Below are 27,327 nucleotides of genomic sequence, written 5' to 3'. Positions count from 1 at the left end.
ATGCAAAGAAGAGTGAGGGAGATGTGGGGCCAACAGAAAGGGTTGGGTGACTAGGCTAGGGAAGAAGTCCGTGCCCCAGCCCTGAAAAGCTGAGAACGGAAAAGATCAGGAGGCTTACAGAGAGACAGCATCCCTTTATTCTATACCCACTTATTCCTTATTTATCCATAAGGAGCAATGAGGACAGATAGAACCTGGAATGGATGGTGGTGAAGTAGGGCTCCAGCCCTGCGGGCCTTGGCAGCATTAAGTCCCACCAGGTGGTGGAATCACATGGCCCTCCTTAGTAAGGGCCCAATTATAGCTTCTAGGATTGTTGAGGGCAGCTTCAATCTTCTCCTCTAAGTTATCCTGGGTAATGAATGTTTTCACATCTTCCTGTTGGGGACAAAAATGAAAATCAGGGGGTACCAGAATCACTGGGGAGAACTAAATCCAAAGGCAGGTGCTATGCCCAGTTTTTACCCTGGGTAGGAATCCTAGGCACAGCTTCCCTGACTTTCTGGGTTTCAGCTGAATACCTCTAGTGATGGGGAGCTTACTCTCTATCAGAGCAGCTATTCCTTCACCAGATGGCTCTGACTGTAGAACACACTTTTGAATGTCCAACAATGAGCCCTCCTGTTCTCTGGGACTAAGTGAGATGGGTCTGATGCCTCTTCTCCTGATAACCTCTGGAGGGTAGCCACCCCATCCCTCCACAGCCTTCTCTCTTTCAGCTAAACAGCCCCTGACTTACACTAAAGAGCCAGACTTCTGGGCAAGGCACCTAAGGACCCTCCTCAGGAGGAAGGAAAATAAGGTCAGAGCCCCTGAAATGGGCAGAGGAATGGCATCTCCTCAGCCACAGAGCTTCAGAGATTCCTTAGCAAGCTGCCTGCATTCACCCACAGGCTGGAAAGGGTCCAAACTCTGACCCACCTGCAACTGGAGAACTTCTCTTTCCTTCTCTTGGATAAATGCTTCCATCTCCTGTGCCTTCTTCATCTCCTCCTGTGCCTGGCGCTGCTCCTGTTCCTGCTCTTGCCGCTGAAGCCTTGACATCCTGTGGGGAGGGGTCCATAAAAGCAGGAGGCTCCCCCCAAACAGGGGTTCCTGTTTCCTGACATGTCAAGTCACACCAAGGCACCGATTCCCTTATTTTTAAGCTCTGTAGCCCCTGCCCAGGTAGGAAGGAACCTGGGTCCTCACCTCAGCGCCTGCAGCCGGTCATTTTCTGCTTGGTTCCAGGCCATGAGCCGCTTGTGTTCCTCAGGATCATGTTCAGCTTTCAGTTTCCCCAATTTCTCCTCAGAAGCTTTTCTCCAAACTTCTTCTATGAATTCAAGCCTAGAATTCATAAATTTGACATCAAAAGTCAAATCTGGGGACCATCCCCTTTCTTCCCTGGTCCTCCAGAACAGTGATATCAAACTCAAATAGAAAGAGGAAAACCATACATAAAAGAATCCCTGTAAACCATACATTTATTGACTTAGAAAACCACATGTTGACATTACCTGTGTTTTACTGTATTTTTACTTATTTTATTAAATATTTCTCAATGACATTTTGATCTAGATACCTCTGTTTAGGGGTACTGGATACCTCTTTACCTCTGGTAAACTTTTGTTTCCACTGTACAAACACGTCTTGCTCTCCAGGATCTTCAGGGCAGTTTTCAGGAGACCTTCTTTTGAGGCCTGTCCTCCTCTCCTGACCCCTTTCCCTCTGTCCTTGCACACCACTATTCCCCCCAGGCCTAGCTAGAATGGTCTCCCATTTCTATTTTTTTTAAGGTTTTTTGCAAGGCTCCGCCCCTTTGCGCTCCTGGGGTGGGGCTGGCAAGTCAAGGCCCCGCCCCCTCGCCCCACACACCTCCCCTGGCTGGGCAGGTGCGGCCCCGCCCCCAGACGCAGGCCCCGCCCCCTCGCCCCACACACCTCCCCTGGCTGGGCAGGCTCCGTCCCCCTCGCCCCACACACCTCCCCTGGAGGGCAGGCGCGGCCCCGCCCCCAGACGCAGGCCCCGCCCCCTCGCCCCACACACCTCCCCTGGCTGGGCAGGCGCGGCCCCGCCCCCAGACGCAGGCTCCGCCCCCCTCGCCCCACACACCTCCCCTGGCTGGGCAGGCGCGGCCCCGCCCCCAGCCGCAGGCCCCGCCCCCTCCGTACCTCAGGGCTCGCACTATCTGGCGGTAGCTCTTATACCGTTCCATTAGTATGTACGTTTCGACGGGGTCTACGGGGGTCGGAGTTCGCAAGCGCCCGATCTTGGACTTGGCGGGTGGGTCATGGCGGCTCTTACGGCCCCGTGCGGGCTGCAGCAGGAGCGGTAGAGAAGGAAGCGGGACCGGAGGCCTGGCTGAGCGGCCCCAGCAGCCCAAAGTGCCGAGCATGGCCGTAACCGCGAGGAATTCTGGGACTACGAGTCTCTAATCATCGCGTGGCTTGGCGCATGCTCGAGATTTCGCCTACCAACCAATCACCACTTTCCCCACGCTCTAGTCCCGCCTCTCCTACCAATCAGCACCCCTTCTCCGTTCACCCAATTAGGAATCTTGATGCGTCTTTCCGTCCTCCCATATCACGCTCTTCCAATCACTGCCCTGTCCGTCTAAAGGCTCCACCTCCTCCGACCAATCGCCTTGTCCGTCCGCGTTCCGCCCGTTTAGCTTCGCGCAGGGGCCGCTGTCCCGGGCCTGCGCTCCCGCCCCGGCCTCCCGCCACCCTCCTGCGGGCGGCCTTCACTCCGCCTCGAGACTGCGCAGGGCGGCCCCGCCGGGCTCACCCGCCCCTGCCGCCCCTCGGCTCGTGGGCAGTGCCCAGCGCGGCCCCGCGCAGCCGGACGCTGCAGGCCGGGCGGGCGGTGCTGAGTTGCCCACAGACCCACTCGGGAAGACTCGGGAATTCCCTGGGGGGCGCACTCCTAGGCGGCACAGGGCGTTCCGCACGACCGCGTGGGTTGTCCGTGCCAAGCCTCCCGCTCCCTGCCGTGCCTTCCTCCTGACGCTCTAATAGAGGTCCCCGTAGCTGCTTGCATGGGATCAGGGGGCTCTTGTCGGATAGCTGTAAGGCTTGATACTTGTTTTGTGCTGAATGCTCCCTGCCACCCCTTCCCTATCTCAAGTTCTTTTTTTTAGGGTTGTTTTTTTGTGCAAGGCAATGGGGTTAAGTGGCTTGCCCAAGGCCACACAGCTAGGTAATTATTAAGTGTCTGAGACCGGATTTGAACCCAGGTCCTCCTGACTTCAGCACCGGTGCTCTATCCACTGTGCCACCTAGCCGCCCCTAATCACAAGTTCTTTGAAGGTCATTTTTCTCTTTCTTATAATTGGCAAACATTTGCTGCCTGGAAATCTGTAAGGACCATGGAGGGTACTGATAGCCTTGTACCGGCCTTGTATCATTGTTTCCCTCTGGGCAACTCTTTGTAGCCATTAGTTCCTTAATATATGTGTGTATAGATTCATGAATATATATATATATATATATATATATACATGTAAATACATGCATATATATATGTATGTATATATACATATATGGAACACCTTCATGAGTTTAACCCTAATAAAGAATTAAACTAACATGTTAACCATCAGAATTGGGCCAACTTGTATTAGCCTCCAGAATTTGTTCTTAAGAAAGAACAAACGGACTTCCGGCCAAGATGGGGGAGAGAAGACAGGCACTGCGTTAAGCGCTCCCTGTATCCCCTCAAAAATAACTTGAGAGAAACCTCTTAAGAGAAGCTCGATCAACAAAACCCAGAAAAAAGCTAGGAGAGAACACCTACCAGCACACTCAGTCACGGGGGGATCATGAGTGAACCAGGAGAGACCAGTGGATCAGTGCTGGGACAGCAAGGGAGAAGCTAAAGGACCTGCATTAGCTTCAGAGACTTAGGTGAGAGGCAGGTCTAGAACCAACTTTGGCCAGGGGGAGGGGAGGTCTGCAGCCTGGAAATCATCCAGCTTGCTGTAGGACCTGAACTCCATACTTTTGGAGCATTCTTCCAGGGACAAACACTAACCCCCCCACCATCCCATCAAGCACAGGTATGGACTAAGGAGCCCACTCAGCTGAAAGGGAGATTGGCTTCCAGCCCATTGTTCAAGGTCAACTCAGACCCTGCTGCCCCTCCGCCCTCCTTCACTCCCTCCAGGATTGGGAGAGGACTTCAATCACTACAGAGAAAGCATCCAGCACCCCCTACTGGCCGGCCCATGGAATTACTAAGCCAAGTGAACAAAGCCTTTATGATCTTCAAAAGTAAACCTCTGAAATGGGAACATCACTAAAAAAACTAGATAGTTTTGATTACATTAAAAAGCTTTTGCACAGACAAAACCACTGTAACCAAGATCAAAAGAAATGAAATAAACTGGGAAACAATCTTTACAACTAATGTTTCTGACAAAGGACTAAAATATACAGAGAACTGAGTCAAATTAAAAAAAATAGCCATTCCCCAATTGACAAATGGTCAAAGGATATGCAAAGGCAATTTACAGATGAGGAGACCAAAGTGATCCATATGCATATGAAAAGTTGCTCTAAATCATTACTTATTAGAGAAGTGCAAATTAAAGCTCTGAGGTACCACCTCACATTTCTCAGACTGGCCAATATGACCAGAAAGGATAATGATCATTGTTGGAAGGGTTGTGGGAAATCTGGGACACCATTACATTGTTGGTGGAGCTGTGAACTCATCCAACCTTTCTGGAGAGAAATTTGGAACTATACCTGAAGAGCAACAAAAATGTGCATACCCTTTGGTCCAGCAATACCCTGAAACGATGACAATGAAGGGTAAAAACATCACTTATGCAAAAATATTTATAGCAGCCCTGTTTGTGGTGGCAAGAATTGGAAATCAAGTAAATGTCCTTCAATTGGGGAATGGTTTAGCAAACTGGTATATGTATGTCATGGAACACTATTGCTCTATTAGAAAGCAGGAGGGATGGGGATTCAGGGAAACCTGGAAGGATATGCATGAACTGATGCTGAGTGAGATGAGCAGAACCAGAAAAATATTGTATACCCTAATAGCAACATGGGGGTGATGATCAACTTTGATGGACTTGCTCATTCCATCAGTGCAACAATGAGGAAAAATTGGGGGCTCTCTGCAATGGAGAATACCATCTGTATCCAGAGAAAGAACTGTGGAATTTGAACAAAGACCAAGGAATATTACCTTTGATTTAGGGAAAAAACTATCTTATTGTCTGATCTTGCTGTCTCTTATACTTTATGTTTCTTCCTTAAGGATATGATTTCTCTCTCATCACATTCAATTTGGATCAATGTATACCATGGAAAGAATGTAGAGACTGATGGGTTGCCTTCTGTGGTGATGGTGGGGGAGAGAAGTAAGATCAGGGGAAAAATTGTAAAACTCAAATAAAATCTTTTTTTCTTCTTTTTTTAGGTTTTTTTTTTGCAAGACAAATGGGGTTAAGTGGTTTGCCTAAGGCCACACAGCTAGGTAATTATTAAGTGTCTGAGACCGGATTTGAACCCAGGTACTCCTGACTCCAAGGCCAGTGCTTTATCCACTATGCCACCTAGCCACCCCGAAATAAAATCTTTTAAAAAAATTAAAAGTAAACCTCTGAGAGCCAGTCCCCCAACACAAGATCCTAGAAAAATGAAGGAAAAAACCAGCAAAAAGGGGGACCTATGGAGAAATGCTTAGAAGGATCTGGTTCTAACCCAGAGAGATCTAGCACTTCTGAGGAGAATATGAATTGGTCTCCAGCCCAGAAAGACTTCCTTGAAGAAATTCGGAAGGAGTTTAAAAATTAATTGGAAAAGTTGGGAAAAGAAACTCAAGAGAAAATTAACACCTTGCAACAAGAAAGCAAAACACTGGAAAATATAATTGGACAAATACAAAAAGAAAATAATTCTCTCAAATCATCAGTTAGGAAATGGAAAACTCCTTCAAAAATAGAATTGACCAATTGGAAAAGGAGTTGCAAAAGGTAAATGAAGAAAATTCTTCACTTAAAAAAAGGACTGGAATCTGTGGAAATTAATGACTTCATGAGACAACAAGATTCTGTTAAACAAACTATAGAAAAAATAGAAGAAAATGTAAAATACCTCATCATCAAAACCACAGACCTCAAGAACTGATTGAGAATGGACAACCTGAGAGTTATAAGATGTCCTGAAAACATTGAAGAGAAAAAAAAGCCTAGACTTAAGAGGGCAAACTAGTTATTGAAAGAATATATCAATCCCCTCTGGAAAGAGATCCTAAAAAGAAGGTAACACCAAGAAATGTTGTGGCCAAATTCCAGAACTATCAGATAAAAGAGAGAATCCTACAAGCAGCCAGAAAGAAATAATTTAAATACCAAGGAATCACAGTAAGGTTTATGCAGGACCTGGTTGCATCAACATTAAGGAATTGAAGGGCCAAAGAGTAAGGGAGCTTAGAATGCAGTCAAGAATCCACTATCCAGCAAAGCTGAGTCTTCTCTTCCAGGGGAAAAGATGGACATTTAATGAACTGGGAGACTTCCACATTTTCATGATGAAAAGACCAGAGCTAAATAGAAAGTTGGACATCAAAGAGGAGGCTCAAGAGACACATGAAAAGGTTAAAAAAAGGTAAATGAAAAAAAACTGCTATCCAATAAGATGAAGCAAACTAAATCCCTACCTTAGAGAAAGACTCTAATAACTCTTGAGAATTGTAACTCTATTAGAGAGAATATACTTAGCCAGAAGCATGAGATATAAAAATTACATAATAAGATAACATTTTGGTTTTTTCTAAATTAAAGGTAATAGTCTTTGGTCTTTGTTTAAACTCCACAATTTTTTCTCTGGATACAGATGGTATTCTTTTCTGTGTCTCAGATAGAATTATTTTTTAAAAAATACCTCCTTAAAAAGGGGGACAGCAAGGAGATGGGAGGATGGAGGAGATTGAATGGGGTAAATCTTATTAGACCAAGAGGTACAAAAGACCTATTGTAATAGAGGGGAAGGGAGGAGGTGAGAACCACCTGAATCTTCATCTCATCAAACTTGACTTAAAATTAACTTACACACATTCAGTTAAGTTAAGAAACTTATCTTACCTTTCAAGTATTAAAAGGGGGAAAGGGGGAGGGGAGGGGTAAAAAAGGGGAAAAGGGGAAAGAAAGGCAAGGGGTTGATATTGAAGGGCAAACACACTGAAGGTGGCAGTATTCAGAAACAAAATACTATAGAATATTGATAAAGGGGAAAAATACAAACAGAGGGAAGATAGCATGGAGAGCAATAAAATGTCATTATAACTTTGAATGAGAATGGAATGAACTCTCCCTTAAAACATAAGTGATATTATAAAGCATCAGTCATCAAAACTGTTTGGTATTAGCTAAGAAATAGAGTGGTGGACCAGTGGAATAGACTAGGTGTAAAAGCAGGAGATGATTATAGTAATCTGCTGTTCGATAAACCCAGAGTCCAGCCATTGGGATAAAAACTCCCTCTTTGATAAAAACTGCTGGGATAAATGGAAGTTAGTATGGAAGAAACTTAGATTAGACCAACACCTCACACCCTTTACTAAGATAAGATCCAAATGGTTACAGGATTTAGACATAAAAAAACAATACTATAAACAAATTAGAAGATCAAGGACTAGTTTACCTGTCAGAGCTATGGAAAGGGGAGCAGTTTATAACTAAGGAAGAGTTGGAGAACATCACCAAAAACCAATTAGATGTTTTCAATTACATTAAATTAAAAAGCTTTTGCACAGATAAAACCACTGTAACCAAGATCAAAAGAACCGTAATAAATTGGGAAACAATCTTTACAACTAATGATTTTGACAAAGGACTCATTTCTAAAATGTACAGAGAACTGAGTCACATTTTTAAAACAAAAAGCCATTCCCTAATTGACAAGTGGTCAAAGGATATGCAAAGGCAATTTACAGATGAGGAGATCAAAGTAATCCATAGCCATATGAAAAAATGCTCTAAATCATTATTAGAGAAATGCAAATTAAAGCTTCCCTGAGGTACCACCTCACACCTCTCAGATTGGCCAGTATGACCAGGAAGGATAATGATCATTGTTGGAAGGGATGTGGGAAATCTGGGACACCATTACATTGTTGGTGGAGCTGTGAACTCATCCAACCTTTCTGGAGAGAAATTTGGAACTATACCTGAAGAGCAACAAAAATGTGCATACCTTTTGACCCAGCAATACCACTACTGGGTCTATGCCCTGAAGAGATGAGGAAAAAGGGTAAAAACATTACTTGTACAAAAATATTTATAGCAGCCCTGTTTGTGGTGGCAAAGAATTGGAAATCTAGTAAATGTCCTTCAATTGGGGAATGGCTTAGCAAACTGTGGTATATGTATGTCATGGAACACTATTGTTCTATTAGAAACCAGGAGGGATGGGATTTCAGGGAAGCCTGGAGGGATTTGCATGAACTGATGCTGGGTGAGATGAGCAGAACCAGAAGAACACTATATACCCTAACAGCAACATGGGAGTGATGATCAACCTTGAAGGACTTGCTCATTCCATTAGTGCAACAATCGGCAGCAATTTTGGGCTGTCTGCAAAGGAGAGAGCCATCAGTATCCAGTTAAGGAGCCGTGGAGTTTGAACAAAGTTCAAGGACTATTCCTTTTAGAAAAAAAACCAACATATTTCTTATTGTCTGATCTTGTTACCTCTTAGAATTCTTGTCTCTTCTCTAAGGATATGATTTCTCTCTCATCAAACCCAATTTGGATCAAGCTACAACATGGAAATAAAGTAAAGACTGACAGATTGCTTTCCATGGGGGTGGGGTGGGGGAGGGAAGTAAGATTGGGGGGGAAATTGTAAAACTCAAATAATATCTTTAATAAAAATTAATTAAAAAAATAAAAAACATAAGTGAATAGCAGAGTGGGTTAAAAACCAGAATCCTACAATATGCTGCTTACAAAAAAACTCATTTGAAGCAGATATATAGAGAGTAAAAGGTTGGAGCAAAATATATTTTGCTTCAGCTGAAGTGAAAAAAAGCAGGGGTAGCAATCCTTATCTCAGACAAAACAGCTTTAAAAATAGCATTAAAAGAGATAAAGAAGGACTCTATATTGTCCTAAAAATACCATAGACAATAATTTCAATACTAAATATGTATGCACACAATGGTATAGCATCCAAAATCTTAGAGAAGTTGAAAGAGCTACAGGAAGACATAGACTGCAAAACTATTAGTGGGAATGGCTTAACAAACTATGGTATATGTATGTTATGGAATACTATTGTTCTATTAGAAAACAGGAGAGATGGGGATTTAGGGAAGCATGGAAGGATTTGCATGAACTGATGCTGAGCGAGATGAGCAAAACCAGAGAAACATTGTACACCCTGATGGTAGCGTGGGAGTGATGATCAACCTTGATGAACTTGCTCATTCCATCAGTGCTACAATCAGGGACAATTTTGGGGTATCTGCGATGGAGAATACCATCTGTAGCCAGAGAAAAATTTGTGGAGTTTAAACAAAGACCAAAGACTATTACCTTTAATTTAGAAAAAAAAATGTTATTTTATTATGTAATTTTGCTATCTCTTATACTTTTATTTTTCTTCCTTAAGGATATGATTTTTCTCTCATCACATTCAACTGAGATTAATGTATAACCATTCAAACAATGTAAAGACTAACAGATTGGGGTGGCTAGGTGGCGCAGTGGATAGAGCACTGGCCCTGGAGTCAGGAGTACCTGAGTTCAAATCCGGTCTCAGACACTTAATAATTACCTAGCTGTGTGGCCTTGGGCAAGCCACTTAACTCCATTTGCCTTGCAAAAATAAAAAATAAAAAAATAAAAAAATAAAAATAAAAAAAAAGACTAACAGATTGCCTTCTGTGGGGAGTGGGGGAGGGAAGCAAGATTAGGGGAAAAATTATAAAACTCAAATAAAATCTTAAAAAAAAGAACAAATGGAATTAGGTTCATATACATGTTTATTGTTAAGTTTATGATTAATGCATGTATAAGAATCAGGACCCAAAGTGAGATTTGGGGGCACGTATTTATAGGAACTAGATAAAGACCTATAAAATTAAAGGCAAGATCTAATGAAATTGCATATTTTGTCATAAAGATGCCAAAGCATATATTATAGCTTTCTTCTCTGATTCAGGATGTTTGTTATGATTGTTAGGAATCCCATTAGGGGAGGATGAGTGCCTCCTCCTGACTCAGGATAATTATTCCTTATCTGCTATGTTACAGACTTCCATAAAACATGGGGAATCTTCCCTCCAGGGGGAGAAGTTGGAGCCATCCTGTGGCTGTTGCTATAGTGGGGGGATTTATAGTTGCTATTGGAGAAAGAGAAGCAGATGTGTGTATATAAATATATATCTATATCTATATAGATAAATTTCATCTATATCTATATCTATTTATATATCCCTCCTAACTGTATGAAACATGTCTTCCTCAAAACTGTTCTGGGAGTCGAATAGCAATCACAGGTCCTCACCATGCAGAGATCTTTGAAGGGGTTCCTATAACTACTGCCTCTAGATGCCTGTAACTCAGTCTGACTCCAGTAGCAATCACTCTCAGTGGGTCAGCAGTAGTATATGTATATACTACTTAGGTAGTATGAGGCAATAGAAAGAACACTGGCTCTGGAGCCAGGAGATCTAAGTTCAAATCTTGCCTTTTGTGGCCTTGGGGAAATATTTAACTTCTATGTTTCTTCATCTCTGAAGTTCTGAAGTGAAGAAATTGACTGCTAAAGTCTCTTCCATATCTAATTTATGAGCCTATGTCCCAGAAGCATGGAGTTCAGGAAGCACTAGATGTCACAGAGCTAGCAATGATATAATTTAAGTGGAAACAATAGGTGGACATTTCAGAGAAGCAGTTTTTATTTCAATATAAGGAAAAACACCACAGCAATTATCTGAGGGGGCTGTTGAACCATGCCTGCCTGTGTATGAGTCACCCCATCTATAGTGATTGACTACCTGGTAAAAGTTAGTATGGTGGGTTACCTCCTGAGAAGATAAAGGTCCCTTTACCAGGCAGAACAAGAATGGAGGTGGTGGAGAATGAAGAACCCTTCATTCCATTTAATTAGTCAGTCAGTCAGTCAATTAGTATTTCTCCAGAACCTGCAGGATACTGCTAAAGCATTGGGGATCCAAAGAAAGGCTAACAAAAGTCCCTGTTCTCAAGAAGTTCTCTGGGAGACAGAATGTAAACAATGAGGTGTGATAAAATGAAGATAGGATAAATTGAAAATAATCACAAAGGGAAGGTACTTGCATTAAGTGGGTTTGGAAAAGATTTTCTATGTAGGAATTTAGCTGGGACTTGAAGGAATCCAACAGGTAGAAAAATACTTGTGGTTTGAAGATGGCATTTCATGTTGGGAGGAATAGCTAGGAGGCCAGTGTCACTAGATGGCAGATTACATCAAAGGATGTAAGGCATCGAAAGACTAGAAAGGTAAGAAGCACTGAATCAATCAGAGAATTTGCTCTTTCATCCTGGAGGTGACCACTGGAGCCAGTAGGGAGGTAGTCTGATTAGACTATGCTTTAGGAAAATCACTTTGGGAGCTTCGCAGAGGATAGACTGGAGTGGGGAAAGTCTACTGGCAGGGAGAGCAGCCAAAAGGCTGTCACAATAATATAGGTGGGAGGTACAAGAGTCTGTACCAGGATGGACAGTTTCAGAGGAGAGAAGAGGTCTTCTAGAAGAAATATTGCAAAGGTGGAAATGACAGGACATGACCTCTGATTGAATATGAGGGTGGGTGTGAGTGAGAGGTTGAAGATGACATTTAAGTTTTGAGCCTGGAGGACTGGGACAATGGTGGTACCCTCAATAGTAATAGGGAAGTTATGGGGAAAGAGAAGAGTTTTTGGAGAAAGATAATGAATTCCATTTTGGACATGTTAAATTTAAGTTATCTAGAGGATATCCAATGCCTCTAGATAGATAATTGGAAATGGGAAAGTGGAGGTTGAGAGTTATGGTAGGGCAGAACAAGTCGATCTGACAGTTAACTCCAAAAAGATAATAATTGAAATGATGGGAGCTGATTAGATCACCAAATGAGACAGCATAGAACATGGAAACAGAACACATTTATTAATTACCTACTTGAGCAATGCTTTGGGGCTACAAAATTTGACCTGGCAACCCCCCCGCCCATGTCTCCCAGAGGCCTGCAAGGAGACTGGATAGACATTGATAACAAAGTGATATGTGTGCTGTCACCTTGGGGGTGGGTGTTGGGCTGGGTCACTTCTTCTGTTGTTGCTGGGTCAGAACATCAGCCTGCAGAGGAGGGAGAGATATTTATGAAAGCAGAGTATTGATTTGTTGTGTGGACAGAGAGCTAGCTTTAGGGGTGGGTTGGGTTCAAGTGCTGCCTTGGACTTTGATCAGCATGTCACAATCTTCTACTGCTCCCAAGCTTCTTTTAAGGAGGTACATTGCAGAAGAATGGGTGAACCTCTACATAGGTAGAAGAAGTTTACTTACTCAGAAGTTCACTTGACTAATGAAAAACATGGTGGCAAAAATGAAGCCTGGCTTAGTTCTGCAGTATTTTACAGTTTGCAAAGGGCTTTACTGTTTTCAAAATACTTTCACATGTAAAAAACAAGCACCATCCCTGGAGTCAGGAAGACTTAAGTTCAAATCTGGCCTCAGACACTTGATATGTACTAGCTGTGAAACCTTGGGCAAGTCACCTAACCCATTGCCTTGCAGCCCCCACCCCCACCCCAAATCATCTTTAAAGGATGTCATGGTTATAGACATGCTTGGTGAGCAAATTCCTTTTACCAATGTGACCCTGAACAAGTCATTTAATCACTCTCAGCTTCAGTTTCCTTATCTGCAAAATGGTAATAACAATAGTACCCGCAGGAAAAAGGAAAAGAATCTAATGTTCTAAAATATGTATAGCAGCTCTTTTTTTAGTAACTAAAAATTGAAAATGGAGGGGATACCTATCAATTGGGCAATGACTAAATGAATTGGTAAGTGAATGTGATAGAATACTATTGTGCAATAAGAAATGATGAGCAAGACAGTTTCAGAAAAACCTGGGAAGACATTCATGATAAGCAGGTTGATTTTAGAAACACATGAATAGACTTACATGAAATAATAGAGTGAAATGAGCAGAACCAAGAGAATGTTGTATACAGTAACTGTGACATTGTTAAAAGAATAAATGTGAACAACTAAGTTATTCTGAGTATTAGAAATACTCAAATCAACTACAAAGGATATATGAAGGAAGATGCTATCCACTTCCAAAGAAAGAACTGATAAACAGAAGTATGCAGAGTATGGTTTTGCCTATACACACATATGTCAAATGGTGGCCTTCTGTAGAGTAATCTGGATAGGGAGACTTGAAATGTAACAAATATAAATTAATAAAATTAAAATTTTTAAAAAATAGCACTTGCCTCATAGGAGTGTCCAGAGGATCAAATGAAATGCCAAGTATTAGAAAGCCCAACCTCCTTATTTTTACAGATAAGGAAACTGAGGTCCAGAGAAACCAAACAAGTTGTCCAAGGTCATAAAAGTGACTACTGGACCCAGATACTCCTTGGTTGGCCTGAGGTCTCATTCTTTCATCTGAGCAAGGGAAACTCGTTTCCTCACTTAGAAAAAAGAGATTCACTGGGTAGAGCACCAGCCCTGGAGTCAGGAGTATCTGGGTTCAAATCCGGCCTCAGACACTTAATAATTACCTGGCTGTGTGGCCTTGGGCAAGCCACTTAACCCCATTGCCTTGCAAAAACAAAACAAAAAAAAAAAAGAAAAAAGATTCAACACATTCAATTCTGATCAATGTATAGCATGGAAACAATGTAGAGACTATCAGACAGCCTTCTGTGGGGAGGGGGGATGTGAGATGGGGGGGAATTGTAAAATTCAATAAAAATAAAGAAAAAAAGATTAGGAGAAATAGGGCTAGATAAGGGTTATATAAGAGAGTAGGAGAAAGGTAGAAAGAGTTGATTCTCCAAAGGGCCCTGGGTGCAGCAGTGGAGGGGAGGATTCAGGGTTTGTTCTTACCAACAGTATTTTTAGCAGGGACCTCTCACCATCATCCCACAGCTTCCCTTCTTCAGAGACCTGAGAAGAGAATGGAAAACAATGATGAATGAGATCTTTTTCTTGTTGATAGAGTCATATTTTTATGGCATTTGAAGTTTTCTGGGGAAGAATTTTGGGGAATTCCTGCCTCCATGCCACCATCTTAGTTCTGCTCCCCATGTCTCTCTTGTTGAGAGGGAGAGAGAGATGATGATCTAGTTTCCCTTCCCCCACAAAAGCTTTAGAAATAGAAGGGGCAAGAGAAGGAACAACCCATATCCATAGTTCTGCCCTCCCCAGGAAGATGAAAGTGGTTCAGGAGCCCAGATTCCCATGGGTGAGGTTTGGGCCAAAGAGTTTGACCTTTGAACACCACCTGCAGCCCCAGACCCTCTACCAGTGGAGAATGGCTCTGTGGACCCTGAAGAGCTGCATGGGAGAGGAGATAGAGAAAATGAAGGAGAGAGAATGAGGATGGATGTACATTTCACTTACCTCTAGACCAGGCATCCCATCTAAGGCCCTCTTCCCCCCAGGATACCAGCCATGGGACCAGTGTTGAGCATCAGAAATCTGGGTCCCTAGAACTAGTAGTACTAAGAGCAGGAAGGGCCGTAGACAAGACATGGCAATGATGTTATCCTGTTGGCCTGGAGGATGGAATAGAGGAGCAGAAGGTGTCACCAGGTCTGCAGCTATAGAACCTAGGGCTGAATAAACCTAGGGCCAAGGTCTTGTTGATGTGTAATAGTTTTTGCCTTCTCTTCTGTAAAATGGGGACAATAATACACTTTGTGGCAAAAGCAATTTGTAAACCTTGAAGCATAATAATACCCTAGCTCCTCTGCAGCGACACTTACTTGTCTCTTTCTTCTAGTCAGTCTCCCATCCCCAGGGAAGCCAGATCAGACCCCACTTTGATATCCCTTCATTCTAAATTCTGCTTACTGTCCAGAGGTCCTCTTCCTTCCCTACCTCTTGGGGGAACCTAAAAAACTAGAGATGGCACAGAGTAGTAGATAGGACACAGGCTATAGAGTCAGGAAGACATGGGTTCAAGTTCTACCTCAGAGATTTACTAGCTGTATGAACATGTCACTTAACCTCTATTTAATTTCTTCATTTGTAAAATGAGAATAATAATAATAAAACCTATCTTCCAGGGTTGTTGTGAGTTTCAAATGAGATAATTTATGAGACAATCTCATAGAAATGTTGGCTATTTATTATTATGACTTAATTTCTCTCCTATCCTCACTTTCTTATCCCTCAAATGGGGAGTCACACTGGACAGCTTAGGAGATCCCTTCCAGTTTCAGTTATATTATCTTACAAAATGCCTTCCAGAGATGTGGGGGTGGGGTGGTAAACTTGCCTTGCTTTTAGAAGGGAAGGTGGAGGGAGATTCTGACTTTATTGAAGAGTAGGGGACATGGGAATAAGTGAAGGGAAATTGAATTTGCTTTCAGATTGGTCTTCCTACCCATGTCTCCCATCCATCCTTCTATCAGTAGCCAATGTGATTTTTTCCCCTAAAGTACAAGGTCCTATTCCTGCTCAATGAGCTCCAGTGGCTCTCTAATAATTCTTGGGCCAAATATAAAATCTTCTGTTTGACATTTAAGTCTCTGTATAGCACTACTCCTCCTACCTTTCCAGTCTTTAAAAATTAAAAAAGTTCCTATTGATTTATTTTTCACATCACTACACTTTCCCTAAGTATTCTTTGCCCTTTCTTCCCTAGCCCAGAAAGTCATCCTTTAAACAAGTAGCAGTTTTGAAAGACAAGAGGAAAAAGGAAAAAAAAATCTAGCAAAACTTATGAATACATCATAAAAGTCAGAACCTTGTCAGCCTCAATCATACCCCCCTACTCCCCTCCCCCAAATCTTTGCTCCAGAGAGGCTGGCCTCCATGCTGGTCCTTGAACACAACATCTTCATTTGCACTGGCTGCTCCCATCCCTGGAATGCATTACCCTCCCACCTCCTCTTTCTTCAAGAGTCAGTTCTCCTCTCATCTTCTAAAGGGGATCTTAGTTACCGGTCCTTTCCCCTGTGAGATCATCTTTTCCACTACTCTCTGTTTTCTAGTATGTAGCTATTTACATGTCCACCCCTTTAGAATATAAGTTCCTGGAGGTTAGGGGTGATTTTTCCCCCTTCCTTTGGATTCCCAAGGACTTAGTACAGTGACATATGGTAAATGTATTGACTGAGCTCTAAGGAGGTGGGAACAGCTTTCTTTTTTTTTATGTTTTTGCAAGGCAAATGGGGTTAAGTGGCTTGCCCAAGGCCACACAGCTAGGTAATTATTAAGTGTTTGAGACCGGATTTGAACCCAGCTACTCCTGACTCCAAGGCCGGTGCTTTATCCACTACACCACCTAGCCGCCCCCAGCTTTCTTCTTGAAGCCCATTTTTCTTTAGAATTGATTTCTTAGGAAGTTTTCTTTACATCAATCCTTCATTTGTCATGTTCTCTCTCTTTCTTTTTTTTTTTTAGGTTTTTGCAAGGAAAATGGGGTTAAGTGGCTTGCCCAAGGCCACACAGCTAGGTAATTATTATCTACTGCACCACCTAGCTGCCCCTCAAGTTCTATTTCCACTGCTATATACTGCCCTATTCCCACTTTTATTTTCAAATTCCCTTAACTTGTAATTCTGCCTTCAGGATCAAGCTGAACAAATTCAGTCCTTCCATACAACAGCTCTCTGAATACAAAGTAGAATCCAGAACCCAGTTCATACCAGATGTAGCCTGTTAAGGGCAGAGTCTGCCCTGCTTAGTCCTAGAAGAGATATCAATTCAGTCTAAGATTGCCTTAATATTTTTGACTGCTGCTGAGAATGTTAAGGCTTAGGACTTCAGGGCAGGGAGGTCAGTTATTCATTCCCCATTAGAGGGGCTCAGGAATAGGGAACAGGAAGCCCTATTTCCCAGTTCAGAAGATAGCATGGAAAGTAATGTATCAGGGTAGGCAGTCATGATGAAAAGCAGCAACTTGGCCATTTCTCCAGGGCAAATTTGTAGAGAGGGTAAAGGTAGCAGGGAGAGGGAACCTAAAATTTGGAGGTAAGAGGTTACTACTTTATTCACATCTTTCTGTCTTTAGAGAAAAGACTTTCCCCCTCCCTCTCATTTAATTCCTTCAATTGGTAAAGAAAAGAGGCAAAGCATTGAAATCTAGAGAAGACATGGGTACTAGGAATACTGGAGAGAAGGGGGAGGATGTTTGGGAAGAGTCCATAGGGTGGGGTAGATTTGGAACAAGGGATATGAGGAGCAGTTGGTGGAGGAGAGTGAAGAAGGGGAAGCCCTAGATCAAGGGGAAGAGAAACCCTGTGGGGCAAGGGAGAAGGAATTTGGGATAAATGGGATGGGTATAAAGGGAGACAAAATTAGGGAAAAAGAGGGATACATAAGGGAATGGGGATGGGGTTGAATCTTCCTCTCATTAGGAAGGAACAGGAAAATCAAGGAACCCAAGAATCTGGGCAAGAAGAGGAAGGTCGCAAATTTCCTTACCTGAGAGTGGATTCAGACTTGTGGCTTTGGTGATAGCAGCAGAAACTCAGACTTCAAGACTGGTCACTGGGAGTATTTATCCAGAACTGGCTCCACCCCAATTTCCCTTCTCCCTCTTCCTCCCCCCCTGCAATTGCTGAGCTAAAACAGAGAAGGTGAGGAGAGGGCAGGGCAAACAGTCTGATCTAAGTCTAGGGGGGGAGGATGGAGAGAGGGATTGAATAGAGAACATGAAACATAGGTCTTGGGGGGGGGGGTCAGATAGCTTAGTCACAAACCATAAGAGCTGGAAAGGGGCTAATGCCATGAATCACCAAGAATTTATCAAATGTGTCTACTCTGTGCTCTTCACTGTCATTGTAAAGATGGGGAAACTGAGGCCCAGAGAAGGGAAAAGAAATATGAAAATAATGCTGTGCTGCTTTTCTGTCTGATTTGATTTCTATGGTCAATGGAAAACAATCTACTTTTCTATGTTTGAAATCTGGGGTTTCTTGAGTAGTTATATCATTTCTCTGTTCAAAAATCTTTAGTGGCTCTCTTTCACCTATAGAGAAAAGTTCCTTGGCCTGGCATTCAGACCTTGGGCAACATTTCAATCTTATCTCCTACTACTGCCCTCTTTAAAATCTTCTCTAGAATTTGATTCTCCTCCTTAAACAACTTGTATTCTCTTTTACTACCCATGGTCTTCCCTAGGCATGGAATGCCTTCCCTGCCCTCATCTGCTTACTGAGTGAGCTATTCCCTCCTATCACATATCAGCTCCTATATAACACATTCTTTGAATTTTATCGCCTTGGTAAGGATCCTTCTTTAAACCTCTTCTCTGAAATAACTTTATTTTGTAATACTTGAATATATTTGCTATATATTATTGCATATTATCTATGTTTTTTCCTTCCCTTACCAGACTATGAGTTCCATGAAAGAAGAGATATTATTATATAATGCTCTAAGAGATATATAATAATCTTTATTTCTATGACATGTTAAGATTAAAAAGTGCTTTCTTCACAATCCAATAATTTAAATAGTTTAAATATCTTCTTTATTTTACAAAAGAAGAAAAAGGAGAAAGCGGTGGGTGGGGGAGAGAAGTGATCTGCCCAGGGTCACACAGCTAATCAATATTGGCACTGGGACTTGAACTCCAAGCCAGCAGATTCTGATGACTAAACTGTAGTTTTCCTAGGACTAAGCACAGTGTTCTTCACATATTAAGGGTTTAATAAATGTTTACCAAATTTAATTCAATTCATTCATGCACAGTTATCCCCCCCCTTTTTTTTATCTTTGCAAGGCAATGGGTGTTAAGTGACTTACTCAAAGTCACCCAGCAAGGTCATCATTAAGTGTCTAAGGACAGATTTGAACTCAGGTCCTTCTGACTTTAGGGCTGGTACTCTATCCACTGTACCACCTAGCTACCCCAGGTTATTCCTTTTTCTAAAACTCCTTAATGGCAGCCATCCTCATTGTGGTCATGGGTGAGTTTCTTGGGAAGTATTTTCCTATCTGTGAAATGGGCAGTTCATTCCAAATCCAGAATCCCTCCACTAAGTCCCTTCTCCACTCACCTATGGAGAGAGCCAGGATTTGGGGGAGGTTTATGAGTCTAGGACCCCTGAAATGAGTTCACCCCTGATTTTTCCTTTTCAGGATAGAGAACCAGGGTCCATTGGGACAAGCAAGGGACTTCTATCTCTATTCCTGCAGTATGTCTGTCGGACTGGCCTGGGCCCCAGAGGGTGACTGGCCCCAAACCATTGAGATTCCAATTTAATTAAAAAACATTTATTTTATATGTGTAAGACCCAGTGTTAGAATCTAGGGAAGCTATAATGGAAAATGGAACACAGTCCTTCTCAAAGGGCTGACAGTATCTTAGAGGACGAGATATATATACACAACCAGCTATGGCTGAGATCTCAGAGATGATAAGGAAAATTTGTACTAATGCCAATTACTAATAATTAGTTGAGAGGAGGAGAAAGTTGTGGGAGATTTTGGAGAGAGATTCTCAGTAGGTTTGGCAATTGTTTTCTGTTTAAATCTCATTTAGTTTTTCCAACTCTGGGAGGAGTCCGACATTGTCCTCATTTTATAGTTGAGAAAACTGAATCATGTTGATTCAATCTTAGTCAAGCAACTAAGTCTCAAAGGGGGAATTTGAACCCAAGTCTCCTCTGGCTTTAGGTTTGGTGTTCTTATCCTTATACATTTTCATCACAATTCTTCATGTCAACATGAACATGAGAGATTGGTAAATGATGGCAACATTGACTCAATTCATTGAATATTTATTATCTACTATAGGAAAGGTCGAGAAGCAGTGAGTCTTAGTTGACAAAGAAAGCCAGTCAGGAAGAGCTGTGTTCAAATCCTGCTTCTGAATTCATGATGGTGATTGGACTCAGGGCAAGAATACAAATTTCAGAGGAGGTACACTGAAGGAGGGATTTTACCCAGAGTAGCCTAAACCAAGAAAATCATAGGCCTGATGATTTTAAAATGTGGGAGACACAATGAAGCCATATAAATGTATGCAAGATAATTGAGGGATAAGTCCTAAAACTAAGGGATCAGAAAAAGTTCTTTTCTGTAGGCAGATCAGAATTGAGCCTTAAAACATGCTAAAAGATTCTAATAAGAAGAAATTCCAGAAATTCCAGCCTGGTCAAAGACATGGAGGTAGAAGTTGGTGTGAGTCAGTTTGGCTAAATTGCAGAGTTCATGAGAGGGAAGAACATAAAACAAGTTTAGAAAGGATGGAATCAAACTTTAGATGCCAAACTCAGGGGTTTGTATTTTATCTTGGAGGCAATAGATTCAACAGATTCTTGAGTAGAGGAGCAATATAGTAAGATATATGCTTTAGGAATATTATTTTGGCAGATGTGTATAGGATGGACTGGGGAGACTTGAAATAAAGAAATTAATTAGGGGGCGGCTAGGTGGCATAATGGTTAAAGCACCGGCCTTGGAGTCAGGAGTACCTGGGTTCAAATCTGGTCTCAGACACTTAATAATTACCTAGCTTTGTGGCCTTGGGTAAGCCACTTAACCTCACTTGCCTCGCAAAAACCTAAAAAAAAAACTAATTAGGAGGCTATTGCAATAGTCCAGGGAGAGATGAACAGGGCCAGGATGGTGGTTATGAATGGAGAAAAGGGAATGGATATGAGAAATGTTTAGGATATAGGGTCTGCGATACTTGGTAACTGATTAGATGTGGAAATGTTGAATGAAGAGTTGGAGATAACTCCATGAATATGAACCTGGGAGACTGGAAGAATCGTGATGAGCTCGATAGAAATGGGGGGAGATTAGAAGAGATGATTTAGAAAGAAAATGAGTTTGGGTTCAGAGATATAAATCAGAGCTCCTAAGGGGCATCTAGTGAAGTTGTTTGGGCCAAGAGCTCAGGAGTGGAATTATCACTGGATATGTAGACTAATTATCTGAATAGAAAGATAATGGGTTCCACTTCAAAGGAAAACTTCTGTTAGAGGCTGGATGACCAGTTGTGAGAGACATCTTGCTCGGGTACCTAGATATATTCTGAGGCTCCTTCCACCTCTGATTCTGTGACTGTCTATTCCCTTGTTGGGAATATTGTCCATTTTAATGCAGTTGTATTAACTTCTTGGGTTATTATGTGATCCCAAGAGAAATGGACTGAAAAAATGGTTGGAGACAGAAAAGAGAAGGTCTATGATAGAACCTTGAGTTTGAAGGGCTCTCCATAATTAGGGATGATGATGATGTAGAAAAGACTGAAATTGTGACAAATGATGGTCAGAAAAATCTGGCTCAGGTTTAGGGCAAATCCTTTCTTTCTCTAGGCCTCAGTTTCCTTGTCTGTAAAGAGGGAACTAGATGAGCTATGAGAACCCTTTAGTTCTGACAAAGTTCCTTTTCCTGGAGGGTCCTGTTGGGAGGATAGGGGAATTGGACAAGTGAGTATCTGCCCTCCTCTATCTCTACCAGTGTAAGAAGTGAGGTTGAGGGGTCTTAGAAAAAGGAGTGGTTAGGACTGAGCAGACAGACAGGGAGTCACATTAAAGAACACAGATCAGCCCTTTTTAGAGGTAAACCATAGAAGTAGACCAACCCTGGAGACCCCTATTTTGGCTCTGTCTGAAAACAAGACATTCATTAAATGTTAAATGGAGGCTGTCTCTCCTTCTCCCATTGGGAGTTAAGCAACTGTTTTCAAGGTTAATAGCTATGGCCTAGACTGTGTTTGTAGAACTGGAGAGGATGGGAAATTTGCTTTTTAATGTCCTAGGAAACAAAATGTTCCCCAGTGGACGGAGATGAAGCATCGAGATAGAAAGAGTTTATTTTCATTTGCTGGCTCAGGAAAGAATCTTCATCTATTGATCTGCTAACTCTGGATGAGCAGTCACCTAACCTCCTACCCTACCCCCCTCCCAAGACCCTGAAATAGTAAACTTGTGTGGGATATAGGGCTGAGGGAAGAGAGGAGAGGCCTAAGTGTTTAAAGGAAGGTACAGAAGCTTATGTTTAGAGTTGGAGGAGCCAGGTCTGCAATATTTTTCAGGGCAATATTTGAAAGGGACCAGGTATTTGGTGGTATTATTATTATTATTATTGTTATGTTTTTGCAAGGCAAGGGGGTTAAGTGGCTTGCCCAAGGCCACACAGCTAGGTCATTATTAAGTGTCTGAGATTGGATTTGAACCCAGGTACTCCTGACTCCAGGGCCGGTGCTTTATCCACTACGCCATCTAGCTGCCCCTTATTATTATTTTTTTAATGGAAGAAAATGAAAGGGAAGTGAAGCCTAGGCTTGTATGTTGGAAGGTAGGTCTTTGGTGCTGGAGATAGGGGAGTGGGGTGTTTTAGTTCGTTTGTTTGTTTTTTCCAGAGGAGCAGAAGCCTAGATCCATCTTATTTGGTAAGGATAATTTTTGTGAGACAGATGCAGTGTTTGGAGTCACAGGTCTGAAATATTTGGGAGAACCGTACATTTCCCCCAGGATCGAAGAGTCCGTTATCAGCCTTGATGTTTGTTTTCTTTCTAGGAAATTCACTCACCTAGAATTTTTAAGCATCTACTATATGCAGGCACTGTGCCAATTATAGGATAACTTACCTCAGAGAAGTAAAGGTGGGACTTTTCATTCGATAGAAGAAAAGTTGACTAGACTGTTTAGGTTCTAGTTCCTGGGAGTTCACCTTCTATTTTGCACTTTCTGTTGGCTGAAATAAAGATGTCCTGTATCTGATTTTACCTATATTAATAGAAGCCCAAACAAGCAAGTAGGTGGGGGGCATATGTCAAAGAGAGAACTTTGAGGAAGCCCTAAGATATCGGGATCCTATCCATGGAAACCTAGAAGGTGGGATTCTGAGACATGAATTACAACTATAAAAGACAGGAAAGGACCCAGCAATGTGGTTTCATTGTTTTGATCTAAATAATTTGAATAAGTACTTGGATATCTTGAAAGACTCTTACACATAAAGCTTTAGATATAGCTACAGAATCATAGAATTATAATTTCTAGGGTTAGAGATCTCTGCAGGCTCATGATCCATATCATGCCATTGAACTGTGGCTATTTGCCAAGGTTTTTTCCTGGGCCCTCTTCTTTTCTCTATACTTGCCCTTGGTAATTTCACCTAGCTGCCAGGAATTTAATGATTATCTCTCTAAAAATGACTAACAGATCAATATCTCTTCCCTGAGCTAGAATTTCATATCACCATGTCTAAAATTGAATCCATCGACTTTTCTCTTTTAAACCCTCTCTATTCCAAATTTTCTTATTTCTGTACCAGGTACCAACTTCATTCCAGTGTCTCAAGTTCACGTTTTTGCCACAATCCTGGATTCCTTAGTTCCCCCTCACCCTCATATCCATACAAATCTTAACATTTCTACATTCATAAATTTCTCCCATCTGGCCCCATGTCTCCACTCACCACTTACTGCAGCACCCTTCTAGTTGGCCTCTCTCTCTCAAATCTCTCCCCACTTCAGTCCATCCTCCACACTGATGCAAGCACTCATTTTAAGTGAAGCTCTGACCCTGTGACTCCCTTACTCAATTATGTTGCTTTCCTATTGTCTTCGGAATTATTTGCTGTGTAACTTTTAAAACTCTATACAATCTGGCCCAAACATATCTATCCTGGACATTACTCCCTCCTCACTCTGTGATCTAGCCAAACTGGCCTTTTCTCAAACTGGCCATTTCCTATTTTGGGGTCTTTTGCATTGACCATCATTCCTCATAGTCTTTTTCCTTTAAGATGCAACTTGGGGCAGTGGTTGTGCAGTGGATAGAGCACTGGCCCTGGAGTCAGGAGGACCAGAGCTCAAATTTAGCCTCAGACAATTAATGATGACCTAGCCGTGTGATCTTGGGCAAGCCACTTAATCCCATTGCCTTGAAAAAAGAAAAAAAAAGATGCAGCTCTAGTACTGTCTTCTGCCTAAAACCTTTCCTGGATCCAAAGCCATTCTCTCTCTCTTCATCTCCAACTCCTGACTTCCTTAAAGTTCCAGCTAAAATCCCACCTTCCACAGGAAGCCTTCCCAAATACCTCTTAATTCTAGAGCCCTGTTTCCTTTTTATCTCGCACCAGTTTGTTTTTACATATTTGTTCATGTTTCCTCCCCCATTAAATGGTGAGCTCCTTGAGGCAGGGACTGTCTTTTGTCTTTTTCTCACCAGTCAATATCACATATTAATAAATGCTCAATGTTGTTCAGTTGTTTCAATTATGTCTGACTCTTCATGGCCTCCATTTAGGATTTTCTTGGTAAAGGTACTGGAGAAGTTTCTTCTGTAGTTCATTTTACAGATTAGGAAATTGAGGCAAATAGGGTCAAATGACTTGACCAGGGTCATATAGTGTCTAAGGTCACATTTGAACCTAGGAAGATGAATTTTACTTTCTTTTTTTGTAGGTTTTTGCAAGTCAAACAGAGTTAAGTGGCTTGCCAGAGGGCACACAGCTAGGTAATTATTAAGTGTCTGAGGCCCCATTTGAACTCAGGTCCTCCTGACTCCGGGGCTGGTGCTCTATCCACTGCACCACCTAGCTGCCCCTGAATTTTACTTTCAAGTCCACCACTGCACTATGGAGCCACTTAGTGGCCCTAATACTTATTACTCTATTAATGGCACCTCCATTTTTTCCCCCCTCTAATCCATTTTGCATCCTGCTGTCTATTAGTGAAAGATCCTTTCTCCATTACTACAATTGTTGCCACTTTTGTTAGAAACTATCATTGTCCTGTGTCTGTAAAGTAATTGGGGACTAATGATAGCACCATTTTTCATGTGAAGTAAGAATTTTGTGTTTCATCTTGTGTGATTTTCTTGGAATGAGTACTGAAGGCATTTCCCAGTCCTCCAGGCTTCCACCCTGATCAACCGCATCTTCTATATTGTGTTCGCATCTGACCCTCACACCCAAGGAAGGACACTGACAGGTGCCCAGAGCAAGGTGAACAGAAGTAAGTGAAGACTTTCTGTTAGGATCAATTGAGGAGCTAGGAATGTTAGGTTTACACTTGAGGTAACTCAGGGGATATATCGGTCATGGCTATCTGTATCTGCATGGTTGTCAAGAGGAATGAATTTAGGCCTGGCTTCAGAGGACTTAATTAGAAGGAAAGGAGGGGAGAGCTTTACAGAAGCAGATTTTAGCTCTGTTTAAAGAAAAGAGAACTATAGGGATTGAGAGCAGACAGTATACACTTCCTCAAACTTGTCCTAAATTCTTACAAACTTTGAGAGATGCCCTTATTTCTAGCATGGACTAATTTGAAAGATAAGGCCATCATCACTCTCTTGCCCCTTTCTTTTATTTTTTTGGACTTCTGAATTTTTCTCCAGCTGTCTTATCTTTGACTATTGGAGTTCTTTTCTGGATCCCTTTGGCTCTGCTCTGTTTTTTTTTTTTTAGGTGCCTTTATGCCATCAAAGTCTCTAGGACTGCCCACTGTCTTTTTTTAGCTGTCTACTTATCCTCTTCCAACTCTCCCTTGGAAAAATGATCCCCTTTTTGCAGCTCTGACCTCTCCTTTGAGTTCCAGGTTCTACATTTCCCCAACTATTTTTAATTATTTCTACTCAGATGTACTGCCATCACCATCTCATTTTCTTGTTCAAACTGGATCTTCCTCTACTTCCTTGTGTTTTTCTTGGCTCAGACTATTAGTCATCTTCCACCCCAAGTTCCTCCCCCCTTTCCCTCCATGTCTCCTTCCTCCTCTTATCCTCACTTGGTCAAGCAGCTTCCTTACTGACTCTTCTGTGTTCAGTCTGGCCCGCCAAGCCATCCTGCCTACATGATCATAATTATCTTAAGTATTAGTCTGGCCACACCCTCTTCCCTACTCCAAAACTCTGCACAACCCTCCCTGACCTCCAAATACAGAGCTTCAAGATCCTTTACAATTTTCCTCATGGGTCCTTCCTAACTTAACCTACCTGGTTCACCCATCACTGTCTCATACACACCTCATTTCTTTCCCTTTGTCCATGCTGCTCTCTTCATTTGACATATACCCCGTTCTCTCGTATTCTGAGTTTGACCTCCTTCCCTTTATCTTCCTCAAAGCTCCATATGGCCACTGTAGGCCACCAGTAGTCCTTGTTATTTATATGTGTGGTTTGAGGGAAATCCTGGTTGTTTTCTCTTAGAACTGCTTTCATGTATCCAGTTTCTTTGAGAAGATTCCTCTTCATCTCTGAGGGTATGAAGCCAGCAAAGGGTTGAATATATGAGAATTTTGGGAAAGATTTGTTTGATTGCACTCAAGTCAGACTGAGGGGGAGAGGGTCTGGGGGAAAACAGAAAAGGTTGAACCCTTGTAGATGGCAGTAAGGTGTTGAGGTGATCCAACAGCACCTATGGCTATTGTTCTGCCTGGGGTTAGTATCTTCTAGCTTGGAGAAAGAGGAAAAAGGTGCCTAAGAGGTATATGTCACCTAAGTATAAACTCAGTTTCCCCTCATATGAGGTAAAAAAGGGTAGAGTAATAAGAGGAAGGGAAAAAGGTGGAGGAGAGAACAGGTGATGAAGTGATGATAATGGGAAGAGGACAAAAAAAGGGGAGAAAGAGAAAGGAGGGAGAAGGGAAAGGAAGAGGGAGGAAGGGGTGGGGTGGGGAGCAAATAAAGAGATAGTGGAGAAGTGAAGCAAATGGCAGGTCAGGTACTCCTCCATAGACACTCAGGGCGTTCTCCTTCAGAGTGTAGGGCAGGTCCAGATTTCTCTCTCTCTCTCTCTCTCTCTCTCTCTCTCTCTCTCTCTCTCTCTCTCTCTCTCTCTCCTCCACACATACTCATAGAAAAGAAACCATTTTTTTACTTAGTAGAATTCACTGCATCATTGAAATGGCCACACATGGAGCAATGATTCCTTCAATGGCCCTGGAGGACCCCCCAAATAGCAAAACCTCCTCCCCAGCTCCCTTTTCTCTCAGAGGTAGGAATCCAACATCTTGCAGCCAGGTCCTCTTTGGCTAAAGTCCTGCTGTGGGATGGGGGAAGATGGCCTCCCAGCAAGGCTCCTGGACTCTGGCAGACAGCTGACATTTTGATAATGTCAGGGTCATAATAGGATTTGTTGGGGTAGTCTCAGTCTCCTTTCCCCAAGGCCAGAGGCCCACTCATCTGGCATCCATCTTT

General features: G+C 42.3%; 2 protein-coding genes across 3 annotated transcripts; both read right to left on the bottom strand.

The window, feature by feature from the left end:
- Nucleotides 1-119: 119 nt before the first annotated feature.
- On the bottom strand, nt 120-2,395 carry MRPS26 (mitochondrial ribosomal protein S26). The gene is made up of 4 exons (XM_074230070.1): nt 2,154-2,395; nt 1,192-1,329; nt 922-1,045; nt 120-378 (listed from the first exon to the last, which is right to left on the bottom strand). The coding sequence occupies exons 1-4, from the start codon at nt 2,375-2,377 to the stop codon at nt 247-249; spliced, it is 618 nt and encodes a 205-aa protein (XP_074086171.1). The 5' UTR covers nt 2,378-2,395; the 3' UTR covers nt 120-246.
- A 9,757-nt stretch (nt 2,396-12,152) lies between these two features.
- On the bottom strand, nt 12,153-27,312 carry LOC141518233 (progonadoliberin-2). Of its 2 annotated transcripts, XM_074230068.1 has the most exons (4): nt 22,770-27,312; nt 14,612-14,766; nt 14,096-14,155; nt 12,153-12,328 (listed from the first exon to the last, which is right to left on the bottom strand). In XM_074230068.1, exons 2-4 carry the CDS (start codon nt 14,741-14,743, stop codon nt 12,293-12,295), a joined length of 228 nt encoding a protein of 75 aa, XP_074086169.1. In that variant the 5' UTR covers nt 14,744-14,766; nt 22,770-27,312; the 3' UTR covers nt 12,153-12,292. The 2 variants fall into 2 exon arrangements, with proteins under 2 accessions (XP_074086169.1, XP_074086170.1); XM_074230069.1 differs by lacking the exon at nt 22,770-27,312 and having other exon boundaries at nt 14,612-14,826.
- Nucleotides 27,313-27,327: the final 15 nt, after the last annotated feature.

The sequence above is a fragment of the Macrotis lagotis genome, chromosome 3, assembly GCF_037893015.1.
Source record: "Macrotis lagotis isolate mMagLag1 chromosome 3, bilby.v1.9.chrom.fasta, whole genome shotgun sequence".
Classification (NCBI taxonomy): Eukaryota; Metazoa; Chordata; class Mammalia; order Peramelemorphia; family Peramelidae; genus Macrotis; species Macrotis lagotis.
Note: the sequence above shows the minus strand (reverse complement) of the source record. Positions and strands in the feature narration are given on the sequence as shown.